General features: G+C 46.1%; 2 protein-coding genes across 2 annotated transcripts in view; both read right to left on the minus strand.

The window, feature by feature from the left end:
* The window catches only part of LOC8051380 (protein roadkill), a 156,502-nt gene that overhangs the window by 138,782 nt on the left and 4,852 nt on the right, over positions 1 to 12,868 (minus strand). The window lies entirely within an intron of this gene.
* On the minus strand, positions 5,128 to 6,991 carry LOC115309566. The gene is made up of 3 exons (XM_040219406.2): positions 6,701 to 6,991; positions 6,403 to 6,542; positions 5,128 to 6,319 (listed from the first exon to the last, which is right to left on the minus strand). The coding sequence occupies exons 1-3, from the start codon at positions 6,930 to 6,932 to the stop codon at positions 5,240 to 5,242; spliced, it is 1,452 nt and encodes a 483-aa protein (XP_040075340.1). The 5' UTR covers positions 6,933 to 6,991; the 3' UTR covers positions 5,128 to 5,239.

Genomic DNA, 12,868 nt, shown 5'->3' on the forward strand with positions numbered 1-12,868 from the left:
CAAGAATGAACTAATCTCCGATTCAATTCTCAAGAATGAACTAATCTGCGATTCAATTCTCAAGAATGAACTAATCTGCGATTCAATTCTCAAGAATGAACTAATCTGCGATTCAATTCTCAAGAATGAACTAATCTGCGATTCAATTCTCAAGAATGAACTAATCTGCGATTCAATTCTCAAGAATGAACTAATCTGCGATTCAATTCTCAAGAATGAACTAATCTGCGATTCAATTCTCAAGAATGAACTAATCTGCGATTCAATTCTCAAGAATGAACTAATCTCCGATTCAATTCTCAAGAATGAACTAATCTGCGATTCAATTCTCAAGAATGAACTAATCTGCGATTCAATTCTCAAGAATGAACTAACTGCGATTCAATTCCCGCAGCCTCATCACCGGTCCAGTGGATCCGCAGAAATGCGTACCCGGATGCCGCTTCGTGTACCTAGGTGCCGCTTCAGGAGCGAAATCTGCATCCTTTGCTTTGCAAGCGCTCCTAGTTCGATCGGTGGCCGTCGCAGTTGTGTTTGCGCGATACGGCATATGTCTGCTCGAAGCTTATGGCTGTTTTCGAGTAATATACTGCTAAAAGGTCTGACATTTTTTTTGCACACGCTTGGGAACTGCATTAAAAGAACCGTATTTCAGTAGGGTACAGTCTAGGAGACTAATTCGAAACAGAATAAAGACATCCATCGACTATAATGCAATTAAATGCAAAGGCACAAGCGAGCTGGACAAGAGTGACGAAAATAATCCTTGGAGAAGGGGAACAAGAGGGACAAAGGACAAACACAAATCTCCAAACACAGCTAGGTAACGCTTGTTATCCCGACCATCCGACAAACCTTTGCGTTTTGTGACGTCACGCAGCAGCTACGGATGTCAGCCATTGACACTGGCGAAATTCGGAATGCAGTTTCGTACATACGGTCATGAAAGGTTTAATTAATAACGGGAGAACATATATCAAAATAAAAATGACGTTTGTGTACATGAAGGCTCCCTCGACATAACGAGCGCAAAAACTTAAGTACTTCCGGTTTCGACCAGACAATCCCTTTAAATAATCTGGGAGTTGGTGTCTCGACCTTTCCGAAGTAAAGAACAAAAAACCGCTTTTGCCTGCATGTCCTAGTTTTTATTTTAAAAATGGGCAAAGATTGAGGTTTTCGGCACCTCTCAACTCCTTCACCATCTTCCGAGTCACGTGCGCTGTGACGTCAATGGGGGTTGCGCGGGGTTCCGGTGAAGCTCTCTCTTTAGAGCCATCAGTGTGCAGCGAGAACTCATCCGCTCGCGACCGCGTGACCACGTGCTGGCGGACGCAGCGCGAACGATATGGTGAAAGGAGGAAAGTCTCATGCGGGTCCGGCCATACCCGTCCGGCCCTGTCCCCCTCCCCCCTTGGCTTCTGGCGGCTGTTCGCGGTAGCAGATAAAGCTGACGGTTTTGTGAACCTAGGATAGATGGCGCCACAAAAACTCCGTATAATAAAAGTTTTGTCGATGACTACCAGGTTTTTGACGCATTTAATTTACGTTGGAACGACAAGATTTATAGGAAAGTTACCTTTTATCGAGCAGGTATTCGCACAACTGGCTATCTTTCTACAAGACCGCCACTGACGTCATGTGGCGTGGTTCTCATGGCCGCCGCTTGCGGCTGCAGGTCGGGGAATATTCAAATTTTTGCCTCGCGATTACGTGGCGGAATCGCAACATTTCGAAGGAAGGAGGTGTGTTTTCTGTCCTTTGTGACAAGGTGAACAATGTCAAAAGTAGAAGATGCCAATTCTTTCAACGTTCAAATCGTTGCAGAAATGACGCTGCGCTATTCGATTTAAAGCGGTATTCGCGCAGCCAACTTTACAGCGGTGTGCTCACCAAGGCGAAACATGTCGAGTCCTGGGATGCGGACGCATGCGCGACGTCTGATATGCCACGAAAGAGACCAGCTACGCATGCTCAAAACGGAGCAGTATAAAATATGGCAGCGTGCAGAAAATAATAAAAAATAATACTGTTTTTTTTATTTTTTTATTCACGACGGGTCGTCCTCTATTTTCCAACACACACTCACACCTATTAAAGCGGTATCTTTTTGTAGGGCCAAAGAACCTCAGGAGCCGCGTATAAGTTCAAAATGTGAAGGTCAACCCGTAACCGCCACAAAAAAAAAAAAAAAAAAAAAAAAAAAAAAAAAAAAAGAAGTCATTTGGTGGTAGGGATCGAACTGCGGTCACCGGTGTGGAAGTCGAATGCGCTGCTGACTGAGCTACGAAGCCAGTACGCAGGAACGGGAGGAGAAGAACCAGGTGGTGCAGAAAGAGCGCGTGTAAATGGGGAGTGGAAATGGCAGAAAAGCGTGCTTCCCTTCTCTCGGTGACCCAGAAAATTCAGCGCAAAGGCTTTGTATCCGGGTGGTGCTGACAGCAAACGCACGCAGCGTCACGAAGAGACAATGGTGTGACGTCGTCTGTTCCATACAAAACCTTGCTCTAGGCACCACCCGAACCTGCCAGGAATCGCGTACGACTCGTGCGCCGCAGCATGGCCACCCCTACAAAGCCACGCCTTCGTGTCAGCACCTCTGACCGCTAAATAAGCAACAGAACATATGTGCACACTGCATGCACTTAAGCAGGCGGACATCAGCCAGGATGCCACGTTCGCAAAAATACCGCAACAACTACCACCAGTGGCTCTAAAAAAAGAAAAAAAAAAGAAACGCGTGACGCAGTTTGCGGCCATGTGACCGAAGGAAGAGCACAAAGCCGGAAACGGAAGAGTCATTGTGACGAACCCCGGAGAGCGAGCCAGTCCCGGGGCGGCCCCAAGGCGAACCGGAGATTACTGGCGTCGTCTCGGACACGCCCCGCGGACCCCCGACAACGACATCTCCCGGTACGGCCCATTACACGAGTTCACGAGCGCCTCATTAGAGAAATATGGCCGCGGAGGACAGCGGTGGGAGGACGCGCCACGGGTGCCAAGGTGCTGTGCGCCCAATCGGGGGATGCTGGCCCGGGTGCTCCCGAACGAATGGGCGCACGCTCGCAGCGATACACAAACGTGAAGGTGTGCCACTCTCACTGGGGAAACCAACGGAGCTACAGCTAAACAGATCGTCAGGTTGTGCAGGATCGAACGCGAGAAAGAAAAATGCGCCGAAATGATACCAAATGATACCTGCACATACAACGTATATGGTCATGTCTAAAATCGGGCCCGATGTGAATGTTCTGCTTTTAGTAGAGTTTGAGTAGATCGTTCCGATAGGAACACCAGATACTCCGTTGATGTCTTTGCGCACGCAGGTTGGTATCATTATCAGTAACTGCCACTATACGAAGATTCATAAAAAAATTCCGAGACTGATTTTGTAGCGTAAAAAGGAGGGCGGCACAGTAGTGATGCGCGCGCAGCAGTTGAAGGCCTTCCTGCGTCGTTACGTCAAATTGCGTCGCTCTGTGAACATTTGGAACTGCGCTACGCGAGCTTGTTTGACCATATGCACAAACCCCCCCCCTCATAATGGCCATCTCTCTATTTATATCTGGAAACTAAAGCGACAGCGAATATCAATTTTTGCATCCAGCCCGGCCCATCTAAAACAGAGACCTCTGAAATTATTTAGAAGGCTTATGTCAAAAAGCAGTGAGGTGTGCGAGGTGTGTTGAGGGGCACTCGCCGCCTAAGGAATGGAAGAACATCACTGAAGTCAAGGAAACGTCGGATAAGGTCATATCAGCCCTACCACTCTTCCGTCTTCCAGCGATGTTCTGCCCTTCCCGAGGCTCAACTGCCACTCAAAACACTTCGCAACATTCACTGCTTTTGGAGACAAGCCTGCTGAATCCTTTCAAAGGTCTCTGTTCTACATTTGCCGAGTTTGACGCAGAATTGGTGTTCGCTCTCGCTCTGGTTTGCAGTCTATGTTAAAATCGCAATTGTGCCCGTGCACATGGTCATAAAAACTCGCGTAGCGCAGCTGCAAATGTTCACCGAGCGACGCCCTGTGGTATATAACGAGACACGGTGGTCCCTTCCTTTGACTGCCACGCGCGCATCACTGTGCTGCCCTCTCCTTTTAGCCTACAAAGTCAGTACCGGAACTTTTTGGTTACACCTTGTACATCGTGAGAAAAACAAATAAAACAAAAACGATAAAAAAATAGATTTTTTGCTTTGAAGGCGGCTTCCTTCGAACAACAGCTCTCCGCACAGACTCAAAGGCGGTACACTTCATTTCGTTCAAATACCCGTACAAAACGACGGGAGCACCGACCGCCTATTCTATTACTGGAGTCTTTCGCTTAATTAATTTTATAACTTTTATTCGTGTAGCTAGTTTCCCAAGTACGCCATCTGTTCGTCCGAGGCCTCGGTGTACCTGTACGCGCGCCAAGTCAGCGACAAAGGCCACCAGGTCGCTCCTCTCCACGCAGGGAGCTCTCCCATAGGCGGAACGTGTATCGGCCATGAAATCAAGCCGCTTCTGCCCCTCACCGCGGCGTTACCCATTACCGAATCAGCGGTGGCGTAAGAGCGACCATGAATCCCACAAGGCTGTCCCTCCTCCCCCACTTCGGTCCGAGGTCAGGCTTTCTCCCCGCTTGAGGAAATGACATCCACCGCCAAGGAGGAAGGGGTGTATCTCAAAACGTCCCATTCGCATTTGAACCATGCGCATTTCGTCCCATTCTCATTTGGTCCTTCTCGTTTGAACCTTCTCATAAGATCCGAATCAGGTTTTTCTCAAATAGGCCCATTCTCATTTTGCCCGTTATCTGAAAACGTCCCATTCGCATTTGAACCTTGCGGATTTCGTCCTATTCTCACCTGGTCCGCCTCGTTTGAACCTTCTCATATGGTCCGAATCAGTATTTTCGCAACTGGGCCCCTTCTCTTTTTGCCCGCCATCTGAAAACGCACCATTCGCATTTGAACCTTACGTATTTAGTCCTATTCTCACTTCGTCCGCCTCGGTGGAATATTGTCATAAGATCCGAATCGGTTTTTCGCAACTGGGCCCATTCTCATATTGCCCGTGCGCGAACGGGCAATATGAAGCTTTGTCGAATTCATTTTTCTGCATTCGAAGAAAGGGATACCATCTTTTACGGACGAACAACTTGGTTTTATTTTTCACACATTTTCACATTCGTACAACGAGTCAACGGCAACATTTTCGCGCGTTTATTTTTCCGGCTAAAGCTCTGAACAATGCTTACAGCCCAGAAAAAGCTTGAGCCAAGTTTAGAAATTGAAAAAGCGAAATGGCGCCGCTGTTGAAACGGCCTTCAAGCTCCGCCAGTTTTCTGTCTTTATTGGCCCACTTGCGGCCTTGCGCACGTACGGCTCCCCCGTTTGCAACTTGAAGCAAGAGGACTCTTGTTTGGGCCTCGTCTCTCTTGATTAAATCAATGAACGCGAAGGGATTCGGGTGCGCTTTTCCTGACATGCCTTTGATTTTTCGATGCCATGCCTCCATGTGGTTGTTGGTTCTGGGTCCCCTGTTTCCATGGTGGTTCCACTGTTCGAGTTGGAAAATGCCACTTATCCACGTCGCGTCGAAGTAATCGAGTACAGCAGGTAGCTCCGGTATACCGAGCAATAGACCCTCCTGATGCAGAAACGCCCAGGCGCGAGGGATATCACAAGGCGGAACAAAGGAAAGTGCCACGAGCTTACGAATCAGAGCCCTTACTTGGTTATCACTGGAATATGCACTTTGGAGCCCAGCCCTCTGAACGGAAGCCCATACTCTTTGCGCAAAGTGAAAATGGCACCCGCGATGAGCAGCTTGAGGAAACACGTCGCGCAGACCACCAATAAGCGCCTGCTCAAAATCCGTCATGAAAATATCAGGGGTCGAGAATGAAATCCCAGCCGATATGAATGCAGCTTTGAGCCCTTGAAAAGCACGGACATAGGTTTGTCGTGACCGACCCGACAACAGGAAGTAAACCGCTGCGCTATGCACGCCGTCGGTTACAACATGCAGGGTTACAAGTTGGTCATAGATGTGCGGTACAACAAAAAACGTCCCATCCGCAAAAATAATTTTGGCTGACGACAGCCGCTGCATTCCATCTCGTGTAGCGAAGGCAAGTATGCAAGACGAGGGATCACTGCGGTCGTCGACGACCAGGAACGGCTCTGCGCTTTCTGTCTTTTTGTGGGCGTCGTTGAGTTGCAGAGTGGAGGCTGATGATGGAAGCGGTGGCTGCGCTGAACGCCTTTCCCGATACATCGTATCCTTGAGGGTGGCAAACGTGGGTACTTCTGCTGCGACTTCATCTGGCACCTAGAATAAATTTAGTGATTTGGTTCAGCTAACTTTGAATAATACTTCTTTATACGCGATAGATGTAATAATGTAAAACCTACTGCAGAACAAGTTCGGAGAAGTTCCTCTTGAAACAACCTTGGCACGGGCGTATTGGGGTTGGCTGCTGCTGCCTTTTTCAGTGCCACGCGCAGCTGGTCCTTCACAAGCGTCGCCTCGTCTGGTGCATGGTTATGATCGTCTATAAGTAAATAGGAACGTGAATGGGCAATGACACTTTAACTGCCTTTAGGCTTGTACTAAGTGGTGCTGATAAGAGTAAGTAAGGAACGAAAACAAATAGCGATTTCTATCATGCTGAAACAGACCGTCAAAGGCAAATCGAATATAGCAACTTACGTGATCTGCTTTTCACGTTGTCTTCTTCGGTCAATATCGAAGCCACACATCCTGATGAAGTGTAACGGCAACAACGCCACGCGATCGTTCCGTTTGCATTCTGTCGTCGTTTGTAATACTTGTAGCCTTCAAGGTGAAGACACAATTTCTTTTTTTGCGTTTCGCTTAGAACAAACTTGTCCATCTTCCCTGACTGACGTCTCGCTGTCGAGTGAAGCGACGATTCGATCATGGAATTCCGGGTGCAAGTTGACGGTTCAGCGTTTTATGACTCAGCTCCCACCACCCACGGCCCACCCCGGACAACAAAAGAACTGGATTCACAGTCCCCACTTTCTCTCGACCTATGTTGTTCTCCCATCCGGCGTTCCCCACTCCCCCCCCCCTCACACACACACACTTCTCACCCCCCAAAAATACAAACACTATAGATAACGTAATACGTTTGTACAATGTCGCCTGCTTCTCTTTCTCTAAACGAACACAAAGAAAAGAAAGAAAACAATGGACACTTTGCTTGGAAACTCTGTTTCCAAGCAAAGTGCGACCTCAAAGAAAGTGACATTTCGGACTGTGATCTGTCTGCGATAAGTAGTTGGTCTGTTGTTTAGTCAGGCAGTAGCTTTTGTCCACGACCACGACCCACGGCTAAAATCATTGGCAGAGAGATTAAGCCAATAGCGTGGCACACACACAACAGGAAATATTAGTGAATTTATGAATATATATTACCCCAAAAAACAAAACAAATTTGGAGTAGAAAGAGTCAAATGTGCCGTGTCAAAGCAAGATATTTTTTTAGAATGGTTGTTTTGAAAGGGGCCCAGGGAGAAGGGCGAAAAGAGAACGGGCTCAAATGAGGGAGGTTGAAATACGAAGGACGAAATGGGAAAGGGCCAAATGCGACAGGTCAAAGCGAGAAGGTCTTTTTGAGAATGGTTGTTTTGAGAAGGGCCAAGTGAGAAGGGCGAAACGAGAACGGGCTCAAATGAGAGGGGTTGAAATACGAAGGACGAAACGGGAAAGGGCCAAATGCGACAGGTCAAAGCGAGAAGGTCCTTTTGAGAATGGTTGTTTTGAGAAGGGCCAAGTGAGAAGGGCGAAACGAGAACGGGCTCAAATGATAACCACCCAGGAGGAAGGGCCTCTTCGCTGCACCCAGGCGGCGCTCCCGATGCCAACTCTGCTTCCAGGGTTATCACCGCGCGCAAAACCTAGTGTGCCTCACGCCCTCTCTCTCCCCCTCTCTACAAGACCCGCGAGCCCCCTCCCTGAACCTCCTTCGCGATCGAGCACGGCATGCGAAGAGAGCAGCCGAGCGACGACGTCCTCGACCTTGACAAGATTAAACATCCTGCTCTAGGCTTCGCAGGTGAGATGGCATACACACACGCGTGATTTCGAGCTAGCACAACAATAATAATAAAAAAAATAAAAAGAAAGCCAACAAAGATACCCTTTCATCGCTTAGGCGGGGCTGACCAGGAAACCAGACAAGCACCGACCAAAGGTCAAATCGGACACTGGACGCGGCTTCAGACTCGAAGGACCGCTGTTATCGCAACGAAGATCATTCCAGTGACTGTCATCACTTCACTGCCCAGTAGCTCACCCCCAGTCAAACTGGGTGGGGTGGGGGGGGGCTTTCCCTCTCGGCTCTTTTCGCGGAACAATGAAGTCGACATCACAGACGAACCAATCGGCGGAACAAAACGTGGCGAGCACCCCTACCGTCCCACTAAACTTTTAAGCAAACTTACATGCGTGGTTAAAGGCAGTCATTTTTAGCTACCCAAATTTAACACGTTTTCGGAATGCCCAGGCTTTGGTCTTCTCGGCAGAATAATTATTCTTTAAAGAATAATAATATTAATAAAATCCTAACCTTCATTTGCCGTTTCTCTCTCTCTATCTCTCTCTCTCACTATATATATATATTACTGCACCAACGTTTCAAGCGGGGACCGCTTTCCTTCAGGGTGGGATGGCGTGTCCACCCTAAAGAAAAGCGGTCCCTGCTTGAAACGTTGGTGCAGTAAAGGCCTTTCCTGGAACTCCTCAACTTTTGTTTTACGTCCAACCGGCCTGTTGAACCCTCTCACCGGATGTATGTATGTATGTATGTATGCATGCACACACACACACACACACACACACACACACACACACACACACACACACACACACACACACACACACACACACACACACACACACACACACATAGAGAGAGAGAGAGAGAGAGAGAGAGAGAGAAAGAAAAAGGGCAAATGAAGGTTACGCCAAAATAAAGATTCAGCATTACCCGCGATCCCCAATGGGGTGACACAACAAAACCTGGAAGTCAAGCAGGCTGTCTTAATCTAAAACAAAAAAAAAAAAAAAAAACACTCACAAAAAAAAAAAGTTTTTGAAAAGCTTTTTGACGCCCTAAGAACTCTTACAGCTCGTGAAGAACGGTTTCGACTCCACCAGAGTCGGTCCCCGCCCCCCGACGCACTAGAAAAGTAACTGGGCGATGAGAACTCTTTCGCATCGAAAAAGGAGGTTAAACCCGTCCTAGCTTGTTCACGAAGAACCCTTTCAGGCTGTGCTTAAAATACCTTTCTCAGGGTGCAAAATATAGACAACCCGAAGAACTCCTGAGAGTTCTTTTATGACCAGAGTTGTTTAAATTGTGCTTTTTTTTTCTTTGCTTTTTGCTGGCGTTAGCTTTTTTAGCATTCATTTTTCAATTAAACTTGTGACCCGATGGGAGCAAGCTGTACCCCAGATGGATGGTTAATGGATATACCCTTGGTAACCGGCGCCAGCTTGAGCCACCTACCCTTCTGCAGTATTGCCGGTAGAGTATTTCAACACTTACAAAGAAAAATGCAAAATCTTTTATAAAAAAACAGTTATTGTGACTCGTGAGTTGAGTTACTAGATCACACGAGTCCATTTGTGTGTTTAAGCAATTTTGAGCCAAATCAGTGACCATGAATAGGGGGACTAGCCCAGCCGGCAGAGCGGCAGCGAAGCCCAGGTGGGCATCCTGCAGCGATATATCCGACTTCTAAAAGCAGCCTCGGCGTAGGCCGACACCAGGGATGAGCTGGAACGGCCGACGTCGTCATTGGCAGCCGCTCGGAACTTGCGGAACGGGCCCTTTCTTCTTGGCAGCCTGCTCTGCAGAGGCTGGCCGACCTCCCGTAACTTATTGCAGCCAGCGTCCTTCCCTGTCACCTTCAATGCCTAAACGTCTGTTCGAGCAAAATCCAAATCTACCAGCCATTTTCTTTTTCTAGAAAAGACAAGAACGCAATGTTCCAGAAAAAGATACATCAAGGCAATATGATACGACTCCAACCAACCTAGCCCCCGCCGCCCACGTATGCGCCTGCGTTTTCATGGTGCCCAACCTCCTAACGATTAGGATAGTCGAGGGTTTAGCCTGCGAGGGTCCCAACAAGCAGTCTGTCAGAACGTTGCGAGGGTGTTGCCATTGTTTTGTACTTTCCCTAACAACTGCGCAGACGCACGAGAACCACTAATCTTGGTAATCGGGCCCGGGGATAGGAAACATAATAAACCGGAGACACGGAAACAAAACGGACGTACACAACACCGTCTATGACGGATAACGCCGTCCTGGCGTCGGGGAGCTCGCTCTTTCCTCCTACAGTGACGACACATTTGGTGACGATATAAACTGCGGAAAAGAGAAACCCTGGCAGCTGATTTAGTCGGTTTCACAAATAACCGGTTGATTGGAGGACAAAATATTCGTCATTTCTATATTTATAACTTCATCTACTGCCCTCCGACCTGACGTTGCCGCGAAGGTTTTTTAACGTTACAGTTGCTTGAGCCGAACTGCAACTTTAAATTACATTTACCCTAACTGTAATTACCCAAATCCCCCCCCCCTTTTTTTTTTGTCTAAAAAAAAAAAAGAAAAAAAAATAGAAAAGAAAAACGCCTTGATTTTGAGTTGCTGGCTAAGTTACAATTACATGAATTTACTGCAAGCCAGTGCGTCCAGGAATGGGCAGTATTGCAAATTTGAAATACGCATTTAAAATACTTTGTGTATTCTGCATTTAATTACATATTGGCTAATCCAGTTGCCGTTTCTATTTAAACACTGAAAATTGAGTATTTCAACTACTTGCATTTGAAATACTGCCCACATACAATTTTGGTCACTGCTCTTCATAATCAAATATCCGATATTATGCACACTCTTCGCGATGGGAGTCATTCGCAAAGAGTATGAAACTTGCTGCGCTTTGCTCATAACAAACATCGCAGAAAAAAAGGAAGAGTAGAACAAGGAATGAACGGGGCGATATAACTTCTAACTTTTTGGTAAGCTCATTTAAATTTTAGACGTCGCATTAATAACGCGGTCTTTGAAAATGCTTTATTGCCTTAACTGAACCTTCCAGATTATAGTTGTACGGACGGGCAGTATTTCAAATACAAGTTATTTGATATACGTACAATTCAGTATTGTGTAATTCGTATTTAATTACATGTTGACTAATGTATTGTTGTCACTTGTACTAAAATACAGAAAATTTAGTATTTCAAATGCGGACAAATAGTATTTTGGCCACTATTTCTCGCAATTAAATGCGATATAATATAAAGAAAGAATAAGTAAACAGGCGAGCTGGTTTATGCTACACACATTTGAGAAGAAAAAAAAAACAAAAAAAAAGAAAACGGAGACGACGGATGAAGGGAACAAACACAAATTGAGGTGTTTTTTGGTTGTCCGTCGTCTCCGGTTGTTTTTCAATATACGATATAATATGCTCTCTTCACTATAGGAGTCATAGGCAAAGAGTAGTGCCACTAAATAAGCTACGCTTCAGAGTAACGAAACTTGGCCATATTGTGGCTTAAACTCATGGTTGCCAGTTATCTAAAGCTTTATCTGAAATCACAGGAAACGCTTTTCCGTCCTCCACAAATGTGTAAGCAGTTTGCGACAAAGCAAAGCAATATTACACGAGCTTCCTAACAGCGAATCTAATGCTGAGGAGGTCGCACATTTCAATCATGACGATCGGCAGTTCCGTCTGCTCTGCATACGAACTAAAATGGCGGCGCCCACAACAATGTCGGGGAACGGAGTGCCGATACTCTAGGCGCAGCTCATTTGGGGGGTCTAGCAAAGAGCATAGAACTTGCTGCGCCTTCCTCATAATATACAAGAAAGAAAAAAAAAAAAAAAAAAAGAAGAAGACTAGGACAAGAAATTAGCGGAGTGGGTACAATTATTGACTTTTTATTTTGGTTGATTAAATTTTTTAAGCGACGAGCTTGACGACATGTTTGAGAAAGGTTTATTGCTTCAATTGAGCCTTTCACGTTAAATTCGTACAGGACACATTTAGTTTCCTGACGTTGTACCCGCCTATTTTGTGACAAATTGTATTTGGAGAGCTGCAGGTTTCTACTAAGCGCTTGATTTTTTTTTTTTTTTTTTTTTTTTTGTAAATATAGGTGGTATTCACTGAATGTGCATGTTCGATTTTGCCAGGGAGCGCCACTGTCGCGCCGCCATCTTAAAGGTCGCGTTTTTGTTTCGGCGGCTTTGGTATAGTGGCCTAAAACCCTTCAAACTTTAAACTGCGGCTAAACCACGCTGAAAGAAACGGTCAGACGAGGGGCGACACGCAATCCTCGAAGATGGCGGTCGACGCCAGCGCACCTAGCGAGAGACGCCTTTATTTGGGCATGCTCTTTTTTCTTTATTTACTCAGAGTTAAATTTATGTTTAAGTTTATGGTAACAAAGTGTATTTGTAAAATTATCTGAAGATGATCAAATACTTTTCTTGGATTTGTATCTTGTATTAAAATTAAAAAAAAAAAGTGTAGTTGGATTTGTAAAAAATACATTTTTGTCTAAGTATTTCGTATTTGTATTGCGACAAAAGTTTGGAGGTATTTTGGCCATCTCTGGTACATACTTAAAGAGGCATTTACTCCAGTTAGTTACCCCCAAAATAACTAGATCTTATTGAAATCGTTCATAAAATGTCCCGTAGCATCCAGGCCATGGGTGTTGTGGTCTCGTTTCGATTCGGTATACTGTTGATTTCGAAACAGAGTAAGAAAGCGAAGCGACGGAGTGAAATGGTCGGCTCAGTCAAGAGCTGTCTGACTCAAA

This window comes from Ixodes scapularis, unplaced genomic scaffold (assembly GCF_016920785.2).
Source record: "Ixodes scapularis isolate PalLabHiFi unplaced genomic scaffold, ASM1692078v2 PGA_scaffold0__279_contigs__length_252992795, whole genome shotgun sequence".
Taxonomy (NCBI): domain Eukaryota; kingdom Metazoa; phylum Arthropoda; class Arachnida; order Ixodida; family Ixodidae; genus Ixodes; species Ixodes scapularis.